General features: G+C 41.4%; 1 protein-coding gene across 4 annotated transcripts in view; it reads right to left on the reverse strand.

The window, feature by feature from the left end:
• Positions 1 to 13,656, reverse strand: part of mctp2a (multiple C2 domains, transmembrane 2a) — a 31,118-nt gene extending 17,462 nt beyond the window's left edge. For 2 of the 4 annotated variants that reach the window (XM_063907373.1, XM_063907352.1), the window contains exons 1-17: positions 13,529 to 13,656; positions 12,036 to 13,060; positions 11,150 to 11,212; positions 10,956 to 11,064; positions 8,283 to 8,425; positions 8,112 to 8,188; positions 7,890 to 8,004; positions 7,776 to 7,799; positions 5,267 to 5,443; positions 4,328 to 4,458; positions 4,035 to 4,221; positions 3,743 to 3,836; positions 3,542 to 3,644; positions 3,341 to 3,443; positions 3,135 to 3,236; positions 2,947 to 3,021; positions 2,534 to 2,653 (exon numbers count right to left, since the gene is read on the reverse strand). In XM_063907373.1, coding sequence (XP_063763443.1) covers positions 2,534 to 2,653; positions 2,947 to 3,021; positions 3,135 to 3,236; positions 3,341 to 3,443; positions 3,542 to 3,644; positions 3,743 to 3,836; positions 4,035 to 4,221; positions 4,328 to 4,458; positions 5,267 to 5,443; positions 7,776 to 7,799; positions 7,890 to 8,004; positions 8,112 to 8,188; positions 8,283 to 8,425; positions 10,956 to 11,064; positions 11,150 to 11,212; positions 12,036 to 13,040 — 2,628 coding nt within the window. In that variant the 5' untranslated portion in view covers positions 13,041 to 13,060; positions 13,529 to 13,656. The remainder of the gene's footprint in view (positions 1 to 2,533; positions 2,654 to 2,946; positions 3,022 to 3,134; positions 3,237 to 3,340; positions 3,444 to 3,541; positions 3,645 to 3,742; positions 3,837 to 4,034; positions 4,222 to 4,327; positions 4,459 to 5,266; positions 5,444 to 7,775; positions 7,800 to 7,889; positions 8,005 to 8,111; positions 8,189 to 8,282; positions 8,426 to 10,955; positions 11,065 to 11,149; positions 11,213 to 12,035; positions 13,061 to 13,528) is intronic. The other 2 variants (XM_063907365.1, XM_063907357.1) reach the window with 2 other exon arrangements.
• Between the last annotated feature and the right edge of the window lie 2,917 nt (positions 13,657 to 16,573).

Here is a 16,573-nt window from a genome sequence, read left to right on the forward strand (position 1 = left end):
GTAGAAAAATACACCAAATAAACTGTCAGTCTGTAAATGCTACCTTTATATGTTCCTGGATGTGCAGCTTTCAGATTTCCACTCGTGAGAGAAAAGTTATCTTGCTATGAACAAAGAAGATTTCTCCAACACTTTTTCCCCCCATTCGCATCCACTTAGTTAACGTGAACCAGAGCAGTGATCCCTCATAAAAAATTTGAATACCTCACACACCACACACCAACAACCACTTCATAATGCATACTTGAATCTACATAAACAGGATACAAATGTAGACTGCATGCTGTGTGGAGGTCAGAAAAGTGGCCTGTGGGACTGAGTGATATAATGGCTAAGTATTCCTGGTAAAGCACTACATGAGCATCCCGCAGTCCCAGTAGAAACCACAGCAGCGGTAATGCATTACAGGATGTATATGGTGTAACAGGGTAGGACCGGTATGCCTGCTTGATAAATAATGTATTGTAATGTATATTAACGCTAGACCCACCACTGCAGCGTTTCCTACCGGCATACCCTGAGAAGCCCTGCGCTGCCTGCCACTGTGGAAAAGAGCAGACACTAGTGGTATAATTATGCACATCTGAGAGGCAAGCAGAGGCCATCTGTCAATGTCTGAATCAGTTACCTTATTACCACTGCCTAAAGATATAAAGATAGGAGTGGGAGCTGCTTTCATTAAAGCACATGGTGGCATGCTGCTTTAGACAGCTCAAACACTAACTTAATTGCAAATGATGACTTGGAGGAGGAGGAGGGGGAGGAGGAGTGCCCGTACAGAACCCACCCTTGGAGTGGGCAGGGGCACGAGGGGTAGATAGCGGCATGGCACTACGCTTGTAATGACAGTCAGTCAAGACCTTGTTGTTTCCCTCGCTGACCAGAGTTCAGAGTGTTTCCAGTTACTATCAATTACTTGCAATACAGACATGTGATTTGCATGTTTTACTGTGCTTGTAACTTGTCGAGAATATAATAACTCATTGAAAAAAATACAACTTTTCACTCGTTGAACTCTCAGTCTGCTGGTGAGTGGGTGATGAATACACAGTGGCAGATTCAATCTGTTGGTGTGGATCTCGCCGTGCACCTTCGACACTTACACTATTTGAAGTGCACCTCGTGGCAGACAAAAGGCATTCTCTGACTACTTGCAGTACTGTCTGCTTTTAAAAATTGTCAACCAGTGTGTTGGTGTTAGTGTCTGAATACAGAGCAGTTCTTTCAAATACAAAGGAAGAGCATCTACAGTTAATGTCACAGGATTTACCTTCCGCACTGACGGGGAGCAGATGACACACAGTCGACAAAAATAAGATTGGGAAACACTAAAGTAACAAGGATGATCCTTATGAAAATAGTGAGGGAGTCTGAGATCTTTTCTGTCATTCTAAAGATCTCCATTTGTGTGCTGCACTCCTAAACAGCAGGTAGAGCAGAAGTGGAAATGAAAGATTAGAGAGAGCTACCACACACTCCCATCGCCTGCGGAGGATCTAATTATAGGTGGAAGAAGATGGCCCGATCCCGCTGAACTGTCACCTGTCAGCCTGCCTATCCAACTGCTCTCCAGGCCATATCCCCACCTCCAAGTGTCTCGCTATCTGCCTTCCTACACCGCACTCTTACCCAACTGTCTTCCTCTTTCTGTGCTCCAACTTTATTTCCCAGATAGTAGCCTGCCTCCCACTCTGTCCTTATACAATCAAAAGCATTGTTCTCCGTCTTCCTGTCTGTGTGTCCGCCCGCCTGTCTGTGTGCCTGTGCTGTTCTAAAGGCAGTGATACATTGAGCCTGGCCATTGCCTGGGGGGATTTGCACCTCAGGATCAGTGAGAAAGGCTTACAGAATACAACAGGTATGAATTGCATGTCATTCTGAGACAGAGCAGACAGAAGAAAGGCGGTGAAAGGAGAGTTCTTCACACACCCTGTCTGTGACCGCTTCCTCACCCTGACACGGCGCTGGCAGGGCTTTCATGGCAAGTGTACACTCTTAATCATGACATTACATGTGCTGTACTGAAGGGGATTCACAGGGTGATTTAAGATTATTTAAGCTTAGGACCTTAGATCACATACCCTCATTAAAAACAGCTAAACAGAGATATTTAAACAAGGTTCAAATCTCAGAGGCAGACTGTCACTCCTCCACCTAAGGAAGCTGAGACTGTGATCCTCCTTACACTGTCCCCCGGGCGAAGAGGCTTTACTAAGAAGTCAGATGTACAAACGCCCAAACCCCACCCCTTCAAATACACTCTAATGTCATCAGAACTGAAGGAAAGCCAAGTGGGGTTTGATTTAAAGGATAGAGCACATCATCCCATGTGCATGGGATAAAAACAGAAGGCAGCCATTGTTTTTCATGGGAAAAAGATGAGCAGAGGAAAGAGAATGACTAAAGCAAAGATTCTCCCCAAGATCTAATTCACATAAAATGTAAGAGTTAAAACTGGGTTGCAGTGAAATGGGACAAAACTTGTTCGCCCCAAGGCTTAAAGAGTGTTCATTAACGTGAGAGAATGACTTACCAGAAAGGCTATTAGACTCCGTTGCGTGCTCTCCCATTGAAAACAGCTTTTAATGTACTGTAACGTGTACAGAACTGCTGTGCTGATTTTTCGAACCCGATATATATTCCGGGCAAGAACCTAATCGGAAATAATTGGAACAAAACACTGTTAGTATCTTTTGATACTGGACATAATGTTTATGACTTTGCAATGAGTTTCAATCAGCTTTACAATCCCCTATTTGCTATTTGTGAAATTAGATGATTAAAGCCAATTAAACAAATTAGTTTGACTATGTCCGATCCAAACTGCGACCGTGTGTAGCTTTGTTGTTGCTACTTTATTATTGGGATGTGAGGGAAACATACTGGCAAGTCTTTCTTATCCATCTGCTTAACATTTTTCAAATAAAATAAATACGTAGATATTACCTTTTTGGAGAATTTCTGGTTTTCCTCCATTAGTTTTGTCTCCTTTGGTTTAAAGGTTCTGATACCAGCTCTGACCTGGGACCAAGAAATAGAAGACAGACACACTGCCACTTTACTACTTCATTTTATATGATATTGAACAACATCATCTTTCAAACAAGCTTGAACAAATAAAGTGTCATCCTTACTTTGTTATAGATAACATCCAGCACCAGTGTGAGGGTTCCTTTTGATGCACACCCAAGGTCTTCTTTCTTCAACACCAGACATATCTGCTGCCCATTCTGAACCTTTTAGAACAACAAAAATGTTTATTTTGTGTCAGATATTAATACACGAGACAAACTAAAGGCTGTCAAAGTAGTATGTATTGGCTAATCTTAAACAAACTTACGGTCAGTAATGGAATGTCTACTTTCCCCAAAAAGTTTGGTGCTTTGTCTCCATTTTCATCGAGGACAGTCAAACCTATCACATCATGAATGTCCTTTATTGGGCTGCAACATTACAATTAAGAAACATGTCATTCACATTAAAATAAACAACAATATACAACATAATAGTACAGATGTTGATACAGTTTATTTCCCCATACAATGTTAAGGCTTTGTTCCACTCTGGATTGACGGTCTTGTAAATTGTGTGGGTTTGAAGTTTGCAGTTTCCGAGCTCAACAACACAAAAAGGGTTGCTTTTTCCTGCAAATGACCAGAAAGTGTTATTATTTAATGTAAAAAAAAAAATCCCTGATTGTTATGATAGAAAACAGAGAAGTGAATCAGTGTAATATAATTACCATTGAGGTCTGTGGCAGGAAGATCATTTGCCTTCACGACTTTGACCTGAAGGAAGCCAACCTCTCCCACACACTTGTGCGTGTTCTTAAGGCTCTGAAAAAAATACATTATAAAATAAGTTATTCAACACCTTTTATGAGCATGGTTGATTAATGTACTTCATCAAATTGCATTGTTAACACCTATACATAACATATAATTCATATATTTCTGACTGGACTGTATGGATGATTTAATGCCAACATTTGGGGGCCTGCTTTTTGCATAAACTAAGACACAAAATTAGCTTACAAATCTGTCCTCTACTGTGTCTCTCTCATCAGGGCTCTCCAAGGTAGCTGTTTCAATGTCAGAGATGGAGACTCCCCAGCAGGGTCTTAGGGTGACCAGAAACACCAGCCTGCCCTTTCCTGGGTCCAGCACATGAGTGTAGAGCTGCCTCTCATTAAGCGGAAGTCTCGATAGGGCAATCTCAAACCTGAGACATACAAGGAAAATATTACCATTGAAACACATAAGGCCAATTAGTTCTGTGGAGGAGCCAATGTGAGCAAAATTAACACTACCCATATGGAAATACTTACATCCCCCATGATTCCTCACCCTTCCTCCCTCTCTTTGAGTATACTTCCACTTGCAGAGGTTCCTGGTTATCTTCAAACTGATTGAAGTCAAACTGCTCTCTCCACTGGGGATTGGCCTGAACGCAGAGGTTCTGAGGGCAGTCAAGACACAGATTCAGCATATACAGTAATGCAGAAATACACACACACACACACACACACACACACACACACACACACACACACACACACACACACACACACACACACACACACACACACACACACACACACACACACACACACACACACACACACACACACACACATTGAATCAATGTCTGCTTTAATGCATTATCAGACTGAGCAGCTCCTGCATGACAGGTGGATTAAGGCTTCATTCAGTCCAACCAGAACGAAGCAGGAGAGGAGAAAAAGAGGTGTGTTGTGTGTATGTGTCTCTATTTGTGTTTGCTTGTATGTGTACACCTCAGTAGCCACTCTGGGATTGTAAACACTGACAGCTTCCAATTAGAATCAGCTTTGTCCAACAAACAAACAAGCAGAGAGGAAAGCAGAGAGGTTTACAAAGAAATGACACGACAACACAAGACAAGTGCACCGTAGAATCATCAGGGGGGAGGCCAACAAGTACAGGTAGATGAACAGGGCATGCTGGGTATGCAAATGAGAGCAATGAAGCCCAGCACCCAAAGCACAGGGAGAAGTGAGTGGCAGCCTTGCCCAGTCTAATGAGCTGCCTCTGCCATGGCCCAGTGAGCCAAGGTGGAGGTGAGTCACTGACAGGCACCTGCTGAGACAGGGAAGCGGGGAAGTAAGAGATAGGGGCTGGGAGGAATGACTTGAAGTATAAAGAGCAGGCATTAAAAGGAAGGATGAGCAAGAGGAAAGGGAGTAGAGGAGTAGTAAAGACTTTAACAAAAATATTAAAAGTCCAACCTTGCTTTTGTACTTCTGATCGCCAAGGCGGAAGCGGACGTAGATGTCCCCATGGCCATGCTGCGGCAGGTCCAGTCCCTCCACCAAGGTGATACCGAGCACTCCAGTCCACTTCTGGTTCTTCAGCTGAATTTTCTGCGTCTCACTTGGACGCTGGGTTGGTGTGGCCTGGTTCTGCTGCGGGGCAAAGACACACACAGACAGTTTTTTCCTAAATGCTCCATATGTGTGGACGCTTGGCGCTTCCCCCTCGGTATACCAGCTCCTGCCTCAGCCTGGCACCTCATCATGTTCACAGAGTGCATGAAAGTAGGACAAAGGTCCACACTATACAGCACATCTCTGTTGGAGCACATTAGCACATCTCTACTGACAGGTAAGCCACACCATGGAGGCTCCTGGAGAGCGAGGAAGAGAGGGACGTCAGCAAGCAGCCAGATGTCCCTGGCTGTGACAGTCCCACTCATCACTGGCTCCCAGACTGAGTGTGGGGAGGCAGGACACTTGGCATACTGCACAAGAGACAGCAGGCAGCAGTGAGTAATGATGCACACCGCACAGCTCTCTCATCAGCAAATTATACATACATGTAGTATGTATGTACGGCCTGCATCAGAGTTTACTGCATGTTGGCAAATTCATCCAATAGTTTTTTAACCAGCAACATAACAAATAGTTCCCACTTCCCAAGTGATTCTACAAAACTAACATAGATGTTGTGCATTTGAGAACTCTTTGGAAATCAAGGCCCAGCAGATAATGGACTTTTCCTGCCGTGTGCCACAGAGGGAGTGAGAGAGAGAGGCCTTGATATGTTTCCATGTTAGAGTTCCCGTGAGGCCATGCGGTGATAGGCCAGGGCTGTTAAAACAAACAGCAGAGAGGTTGTGTAGGGCGGACTGTAATTAAAGAGCAGGACCGTAATCTGCTCTCGCCTCTTTGATTGCCCAGCTCCTTCCACTGCCCTGGCGACGCTGCTTCAAACAGCCCCACTACAACTCCCCTGCCACTCCGGCCCCTCCTCTTCACTACTGGGTCACAACCCACATTGCCACCCAATCCGAAGGGGATCAAAGCACATCTCAGGGACCTGAATTAACATGGAATACCACAGGCACAGCCCTATAAATATCAGCCCCTTCAAAAGAAGAGGAACAGAGGGAGTGGAGGAGCGATATAAAACAGGCCTCAGCCAAGTCATCCCAAGTGTTTATCTTGGACACATTTCTATCTCAGCGGCCAATAAAACAATTCCACTTAACTGTAAGTGGCCCCTAAAGAGAATCTATTCCTGGTCCTAAAAGGGCTGTGCGATTGCTTCCATATGGTGGGACAGCATGGGGACAAGCACGATGAGCTCAGACCCAGGTCCATTTGGCGGGTACCTCAGCACTGTCCATCCACAGCTGTGATATTACATCCTAACATCTGGGTTATTGCCCGCTATGCCTGGGAATTATCAGCATTGCCGATCTTAGGCATCCCACACTGGCAACATGCCTTGAACAGCAGAGCCCCCCTCCCGCCTCTCCCATACAGCCCCCTCCTGTTTGAAACACTATCACACAGCAGAGTTTTACTCAGGCACTTGCCATTCCCTGTCTCTGTGGTGGTAACACAGAGGGAGGAAACGAAGTTCTGTAAGAGGGGGAGTAGAGCTGTAAGAGCTGGGTATTCAGCGCTTCCAGGATAGGTGTTAAACGCAATGAGATATTGTACGTTTGTCAAAAATGAAATGGGAAAAAAATGGCATTGTTACGTTGTTAAATTAGCACTGTGATTTAGGCAGCAGAACATTGTGAAGAGTCCCATCACACATTTCTGTCTCCCTTTGAGTATCTTTAACCATCTGTAGCGGATAACCTGCAATGTGTATGAAAATGGCTTCATTCCTTTGTCATCTAATTTCAAATTGAGATTGTCTACTGGACCATCAAGAGACTGAACAGTAGCAGATGTAGTGACTACATAGGTGTGAATATAAACCCACTCGCTGCAGTGTTAGTCCCAAACAGCAACCCTCCTATTTCACTCTAAATCTAATTACAGCTGCAGTATATTGAAACCCACTTGAGAGGAGATGGAACTTTATTTACTACAGAGCCAAATACTGCTCTATAATATCCATCTAAAGGCTCCTTCATGGCGCCGTATGCAGTCAATATTATTTTTTGTTTTTTTATCAGAATGTAATATTGTTCCATAATTTTTATTCTCAGCAAATGTTGCCACTAGAAATAATATGCATTGCAAAAAAGGTTCACGATAAAACCACAAAAGAAAAAGGCTGTGCTGAAACCAAGGTTACACACAAAAGCCCTCATCCTGAGCATACACCTCATTCTTTGTTGCACCATAGTACAGTGAGATACTGCCCCCTAGTGATACAGATCAGATAACCGTAACCACACAGCCATGTAAATGAAAAAGTCGAACTCAAGGTGGCATTCTGGATTCAATTATAAATGACAGTATACAAAAGTAAATGTAATGGATTGAAATTCCATACCTTATTCTTCCTCGGAGGCCATCTCTATTGGAAGAAAATACATGAGTCAGTACAAATAATTCAAGCCAATGCCCTTCAACAACAAATACTTTTTAATGTGAAAAATAATCTTACTGGGGTTCTTTTGATCGTAGCATCTCTGAACATTAAGCAGATGTCAACAATAATAACTCCCATGTCATCTTCTTTACTTTTTGGATCGTCAAGACGCAACTCCAATTCATATGTTCTGTAGAGAGACAAAAGACTTGAAGATTAAAAACTCAACACCAACTACTCCTACCTGCTTCTGATAATCTATGCTCTAAAATATAATGTCAAAAATATATTCCTTACTTGTACAATTCCAGACTTTTCAAGGAAATTGAGCTGGAACCCATGAACTCATCGGCAGTTCTGTTTTTATCGTAGACCTGCAACAATATAACAAACATCATTCAGATTATTAACAGAAATGGTGTGCTCCGGTACAGGATTAGGCCCTCTATTCAAATAAACAACACCTACCCGGACATCCACGTCATGCTCTCTGTCTCGGAGAGCATGGAAGAAGTTCTCATTCCACCGCGGATTTAGGCTTTTGTAAACCACTTTGCTTTTATAAAACTGTTTTCCTTCAAGTTTGAACTTCACATAAGGATCACTGGTCCCTAAATTGAATTATAACCAAAAAAAGAAATCATCAAGATAGTGTTGTTTGACACAAGTGATAATTACATTAAGTGGTAAGTTATTATATAAACAACATCAACACTGAATAACACAGCAATCTATGGTGAAAGTGAATAATTTAACACAAACTATGTTTACCGCTTGTAGAACATATTGTCAAAAAAATGTACACTGTATGAAAACACACATGACCACACACACTTGCACACCCCTCCCCCATGCTGGTTGTGAGAGAGACTGAAATATGTGAGGAGGAGGTGCACCCCACACATGGCAAAAACAGAGGGATGTAGCTGTTTAATTGTGAAAGAGTAGAAACACTCGCCAGCATGAGGCAACCAGGAACCAAAATCTAGAAGCAACCAGTGTTAATCTCCCAAGCCTGTTAAGAAAGTCTGTCTGCGAGTGGGGTGGGGGTATGGGACTTCTTTGTTTCTGCAATTGCATGCAGATTGGCCAAAAAATGAAAGCCAGTCCCATGCCTTCATTTGTATAGGGGAATAAAGGGGTGCTTGAGAGAGCCTGCAGGGAGGCTTGAATCACATGACAAAGGCCCTGTGGGGATGGGCTGTCAGGCCTGTCAACTCCCCACTCCAAATGAACATCTCGCAAAGGCAGGCAGGACCCACAGCAGCTCCACCCTGCCAGCCTGTGACAGGGAAACCTCCAGGCAACTTGACAGGAGGAGAATGTGGCAGCTAGCAAGGAGAAAAGCTCTGGCATGACTGAGAACGGTGACGATGGAAATTAATGGGAAAAAAAGAGGAGAACAAAAACCTAGGAGTGGGGGCTGGTGGCGTGGGTCCTTTCAGAATATGTAATGACAATGTATGCCATTGGTGAGCCTCTGGCACGGTGTTGATTGTTGGGCAAACAGTGGACGGACAGGGGGCGTGTGGTGATTGCATCATCACGGTGCCATCTTGTCAGGGAAAGTAAGGTCTCAACTAGAGGGGAGTAGGCCACTAGGCTAAGAGGGTCTGCTGCCAGCATGCAGGTGAAAAAAGTTGAACAGATTTACAAGAAGGAAGTCCTTTCACCTTTTTGCTGTAAGGCTTTTATGCAACAGATAATATTGGCTAAAGTACAGAATATCCTAAGAGTTTACATTTCAATAAAATGAGATGGATGTACGCTTTGAAATACTGACATATCACATCAACTTAAACTAGACTTAAAGTAAAACCGATTACTATACAAGTCCCCAAATTCAAGGTTCAAAAGTTTTTACTATCATGTGCACATTCGCTACAGTGTAGTTATTGCATTAAAAATCTAAGATCCTGAGCTCCTCTCACAGTGCAACATATTATAAAAGGACATAAGACAAAATAATAATAACATAGAATTAAAAATAATAAAATAAAACTAAAAAGAAGTGCATAATGAATAGTAAATAGAATATTATATTGAACTTATATTTTAAGGCCTAAACTTATTCAGGCCACACATAGATTTTTCATTTTGTAATTCAACTTCTGACCACACGAGGGCGCTGCTTTCCCAAAACAAACTCAGTCTACGCTCAGATTATTATTGTTGATAAATCAGTTCTGAAAATCTTTTCATTCCGATGTGTAAAAATACGAACCATCCTTCAGAATTCCTATACTTGGATATGATCATTAATAACCAATGACAAAATATAAAAATAAAGTGCATTAGGATGTAAACATTAATAGAATATCCCACAAGTTTAACACTCCTACAGAAACATCTAAAAACTCATTTCAACATCAAAACTACACCAGCAAATTATTCAGAAGAAAAACTGATCTGGTCTCTAATATTTTAAATAGATTTTCAATTCCCATTTGATATGACGACATGTTTGTTTAAAAAATATATAATTCACAAGCTTTGTTTTAAGAGAGATTATCAGCCATGGAGAAATAAGTGATGACCACCTAAATGTCAATTAAATAATGAATCCACCATCCACACCTAGGACGACATTTAAGTTTTCCAGCTATTTAAATGTGGAAACACCAGTTGTTTCATGTTCAGATGATGTGTTCTTTTTAAAACAGCCTAATTGTTGTATCCCTTTCGGTCTGTCTGTCCTACTGGTCCGACTGCATACTTCTCCAGTGAATTTTCTTCCTTACCAGTCAACATGTCGCCTCATTCTCACGGGTAAACAATTGCATTAACTGAACAAAGCCCAATTTCCTTATACAAAAAAACGCATGAACTATTCACTACTTTCCACTGTCTGATTGGCTCAGAAATATCCCAAATCCTTTATTCTTTATTAGTCCCACAGCGGGGAAATTTACAAAAACACAGGTTGTATGTTCCTGCTGCTTTTAATATAGGGCTCACCCTTTGATGTTGCTACAACAAATCTGATTTTGTATCTCTCTAATGAGTACTGATGCAAAAAACGAGAAGAACAGCTTATGTTTCTAAAAAAGAGAGTGATTATTATTAAAGCGGGACAACTTCTTATTGTTACAGTCTTTACAAATGTTTTACTTATGGATGACCTGCTTGTGGTTGACCTACCAGACCGCTTGTCTCGGGCGACCAGGTTCCTTCCCTGCTTGATGTTGACGCTCAGGAGGTATCGCTGGCAGGGTAGGGGTCCCTGGACGTCAGTCCCCCCTGTTGTAACCTGCTCCGAAGAACCACTCGCATTTAAATACTTTCTTGTACCATTTGCAAGACTGAATTGAGTGGGAAGTCCAGTTTGTACTCACAGAAGAGTTTTCCAGAAGATCTTGCATGTTCTCATCAAAAAAATCACATGTTTCACTGGACATCTAGATGCAAAAAGGTTGTAATGACATATTTTGAATCATCTGAATGCAAACACTTTATAAAGTACACTTAAGCTGTGAGGTCTAGTGTGAAACTGCATCATTCATTCATTTTAAACAAAAATGTCTCATTTATTCGTCATGGCACTAGATAACTGTTTTAGGGAACCACACAGGGATTGCTTGGAGATTACACTATGTAAATGCTTCCTCACAACAGTTGAATAACAGTAAGATATTATCAGTCTCATTTTGTACTTTTAGCTCTCCAGGGTACACACATATTTCTAACTGGTAACACAGGTTTTTGACTGGTATCTTGGAGGCATCTAAAAAAAACAAAAAGGTACAATAGCTCTTGTTTCAGGGTTGTATAAAGTCAAATTCCATGTGGTCACTTTGTGTTTTACACCCATCATTTAGGTTGCCTTTTGACATTTAGTGCCAGTTGGATGAACAGTAACTGTTGCATTTAAATGATCGTACAATATGTCTGTACGTAATGATAAGTTGTGACAACCTAAAGCCTGAGCTAAATAAAGACCAATGTCATAGCATTTGTCGGGCTAAAGATTACTCTATCATAACAGCTGATATCTAACTTCATACAACAGCAGGGATGCTAACAAATACTGTATAGTGTCTACATAGAAGGGGATAAGTATGGCTGTCCAGATTGATTCATCATCACGAATGGAAATCACTAATTTGACATCTGAATACAAACTTCAAATAACATGGTGTAGTCGGCCTACATTCAGACTTCAATTAAGAACAAGGATGTCTTATTATACATGTAGTTAAATACACTTGTAATAAAACTGACCTCTGCGGTTTCTTCCATGGCCTCCTCAGTTTGGAATTGTTCTAGCAGAATCTCTTCGGTGGTGAAGTCTCTCATCAGAAAGGGAGAGCAAAGTTCTCGGTCCAGGTCCTCCGAATCTGTTGTCCAGGGCATATTGGCTTGCTCGTCATTGGGAGAGCCACAGGTAGAGTCCTGAGAGGTACCATCTGACCTCTCCAAAGGAGTACCCAGAGTATCCAACATCTGAGACATTGTATCTATGCGAGATGCTCTGGTTTCTGGCGGAGTTCCTTTTTCAGACGATGGCCTTTTATAGTCAACTGATGCGGGCCTCCTGTCTGTGTAAGGGTTAACTTGGTCTCCCATTGAGCTTGCTCTTGCCAATACTGCAGCTACAGTGCTTGATGGCAATCTGTCTGCTGTGGCATCTTCAACATAGACACTCTCTCTGTCTACCAGGTCTGGTCTTGGTGTAAGTGCTTTTGGGAAAGCAGATCTTGGTGGAGGATAAGGGTCGAAGCTGAATTTAGGTGCATTCCCCTTGGTTTTTTTGTTGACTTGTGCGTACAAGCCTTCTTGAGCTAAATCCAGCTTGATCTCTGAACCTGTATATAACATTTCATCGATTTCTTCATAAAGACTCTGTGACCATGTTGGTGCACTTATTCTTTTTAAAGCAGCAGCCGTGCGATCTTTGGGAACTTTGAGTCGATTTTCTGAGAATGTATCGTATGGTTTGTCTGTGATCTGTTGTCCATCAACGAGCGAACCACTTGCAACAGAATCTGTATCACTTTGACTAGGGGAGTGGCCAAAAAAGATGACATCAGAAGGAGTGGACTCATCTGGGTTGTCAGAAGAAAATGATTCGCTTGGCACAAACCTGAGGTCTGGTACAGAAATACTGCGCCGATGGGCCAGCCCTCTTCCTTGCTTGGCAAGGTTCTTTCTCCTAGGCTTCTTCAGGTTAACCAGCTTAGTTTTCAGACGCAGGTTACCCAAAAAGTTCTTTTTCTTGACCTCCATCTTGAGCGATGACTTAAAAACTAAAAATTAAACAAACACAAAAAAGGTTACATAAAAACAGGCCAAAGACATTGCAGTAAAGTACTGTACAAAGAAGACTCAGTCCATAACAAAATATGTAAACTACAACAATCAAATGAAACTGATGTCACTGATAAAGGTCATATTATCCTATTGTTCTCTTACTGAGATTTCCTGTCTAAAACTTTTGTTCAAATACAATATCAAACAGGCTCTCTATTACTGTACAGGTGAAGATGTAGTAACTCGGTGTCAGATTAAGCACTTTCAAGGATTTGTCAACGTGTATACAAACAATGCCCATCTACAACTAAATCAGCAAAACAAAACAAAGGTGAGAGGCTATCTTACCATGAGTGCTGAGGCCTACTATCTGATAACACATACATTTATGAATAAACGACTTACTCAAGTTATACTATATTACTTCCTGGCTCATTGCAGTATAATTTAAACAAGTACTATACCTGCTCAGTCGACAACTGCTGTACGGTTTGAATAACAAACACGCAGAATCAGACTCAACAGCAACGCATTTCTAAAGAGGCAGCTCGAGCTCAACCATCCCAACTATGAGGTCTAAGAGGAAGTGTTTCAGGCAATACAACATATTATCAGTGCCCTTTCCTTCTTGAGGACAGTTTTGAAGGCAGCTGATTGGTGGAGAGGTAAAACATGGTGAAACCAGCCATACCAGTCACACAAGGACGAGTTTCAACGACTATGAGAAGTTCAGAGATGAGTCCTACCCAAGTCTTATTGTGGTGGATAAATAAAGTATTATTTCTATTATGTGCAATCAGAAGAAAAGGAATGATATCATGACACAGTTGCATGACATTAAATGCACGGTGAATAACCGAAACTATGATGAAACAGTCAAGCTAACAGTACAGTAAGTTTTACAGCCGGTTTATTCCCTTCCTATGAATCTGTTTATTGTTGATTTGAATATTTATTTGCATTTCTGGGGCTTTTTGTCTGTTTCAAGAATGACATGCCTTACACTTCCTCTAATATGTATTCTCTTAAGGCTCCAAGGATTTGAGAAAAACACTTAATTCCATAATCTATCCTAATTCTACAATACAACTGGCCTTCTTATCTGTCCAAAACAGTCCCAAAATACTGTTGATGGATTCTACAACACGACTGAGGCATATGAAATGTTGGCTATCTGTTCGTCTTATCTCATTTCTGATCTTCAGCACGAATCTGGCAGTCAGTGGCCGCCTTGTCATACCAAACTCAAACTATTTCACACAGCCCCATATTTGTTTACAGTGGAACATGGTTTAGCCTAAGCTCGTCAAAAGTGAGCATTTGTGTTTGCAAAGTATAAACTATAGCTTTCTGTCCACACATGGAAGCTAATGCAACAGACCCACTGGTGTTCACTCTCCCTCTCTCTCCATGTCTGTGCCTAACAGTAGAGACTATATGACAACAGATGTGTTTGAGTCTGGACTGAGTCTTGTTCAATATTTGCTGACGTCTTAAGGAGATCAGGCCCACATGAAAGAACCCTAACTTGGCTCCCAGTTGAAAGGCAGGGCTGGGGATCTGAACAGGGCAAGCCCCTATGGCAGGTGGCCTGTCGCCCTCCTTCTCACACAACTCAAACAGCCCAAAACCCTGCTTGGTTACTCTACACATGCACACTGGACCTGCTCCAGCCTGCAGCACAGCTGGTCCCATGGAGGGGAAGCCAAGAACATGCACTGGGGGACAGATACTGAGTGATGCACATGCAAGCCTTCACACTGAACACAACCATGAATGAAAGATTGAACTTGATAACTACATACTGTAGCTGACCTAAAACCCCGGCTTGTCTGTCAGTTCTTTGTTTTGCTGCTCAAATTAATTTAGTTATAGGAGTAACTATAGGCCTACCACAATGGAGCAAATATCACAGGTGCTTTATTCTATCATTCCAACATTTCATGATTCAATCAAACTGTTCTTAATGAATTAAATTGATTGTTTACTGTTTTAGTTTTGTATTCCTCTTTATAAGTGTTCGGGTCCTGAGGGGATCCTATTCAATATATCGCCCCAATAACTCATCTATGCAGTTTATAACTATCCATTGACTTCATGTTTGGAATGTTTTGTTTTTCCGATAAAATTATTAACAAAACGTACATCTTCTGAGCAAAACACAAGTGAACAGTTTAATATGATATCACTGTAAGCCTAGTTAATAAGTCAAGGTTCACCTGAGGATAACGCAAACACAAGGTGCCTACTTTAACATCAAGCGTTAAAAGGATTGAACTACGTTGTTAGTGGTAACTATCCGGTTTCCACAAGTTAGCAAAGCATTATGTTAATAAACATTCACGATGTTCCTCACCTTTATTTTCAACATATTTTGCTTTACCCTACTGTGTCTACGTTACTCAACCAAAGGATAGTGAAGTTAAAGTGTGCTGTTAGCTTAGTAACCTGTGTTATGGTTCATGTCGTAGGCTAGTTGTTGTGATGTGTTTGCTTCGTTGTTAACCAACTTACCTTAACTCAGCTAACGATGAAGACCAGCAACCATTGTTCTGTGTAATGCTGTGTTACAGTCCCTCCTGCTGGAGATAATGTGGAAATACACGAGGTCCCCTTGTAAAACGGTTGGATGTGAAACACTTCATGTTTGATCTGTGTAAGTATCCATAGCACAAATACCGATTCACCAGTACTAAAGTTATGACAGAATCAGCTGAAGCAACAAACAGAGGTGAAGAAGCACTCAGATGTTGTACTTGGGTAAAAGTAGAAATATCAGTGTAGCTATACTCCATCACAAGTAAACGTCCTGCAATCAAAATGTAACTCAAGTAAAAGTTCAAAAGTATAAACATCAAAATATACTTAAAGCAGCAAAAGTACTCAATATGGCCCATTTGAGAATAATATACAGTTTGTTTTATTACAATTATTGATGCATTTAAGTGTTATCAAAGCTGGTGTTTTTAAAATCACATCATTAATCCAAATCTGCAAAGTAACTGAAAATATTACATTAATGTAGTGGAGCATCAAACCATGTGCATTATTTAAAGTTATCTCTACCGTAACCATCTACAACATGAAAAAGGGGCTTATTTGTTTTGTTTATTTAATTATAATAAATTAAGATTCCAAATGCTGGACTTGTGCTTGCAGTGAAAGGATTTAACACTACTTTAAGATCTGATAACCTCTCCCACCACTGGCTGCCATACTGCATGCAGCCTTTATTAAGCATGTGTCAAATTGTTCAAATAATGTGTCAGAGAATGTTTTTACATTACATTACATTTCATTTAGCTGATGCTTTTATCCAAAGCGATTTACAATAAGTGCAATAAACATAGAGATTCAAATTCAGAAACATGAAGTCAGTGGGATAAACACCTTTGCGTGCAGTTGGTATCACTGTATGTTAGACCATGGAGGCGGCCTCAGTGTACCAGCTGATGCATGCAGTGATAAGATGCAATCTTGGCAAGATTCAAAGATGAATAGACATTGAG

This window comes from Eleginops maclovinus, chromosome 2 (assembly GCF_036324505.1).
Source record: "Eleginops maclovinus isolate JMC-PN-2008 ecotype Puerto Natales chromosome 2, JC_Emac_rtc_rv5, whole genome shotgun sequence".
In the NCBI taxonomy this organism is placed as follows: Eukaryota; Metazoa; Chordata; class Actinopteri; order Perciformes; family Eleginopidae; genus Eleginops; species Eleginops maclovinus.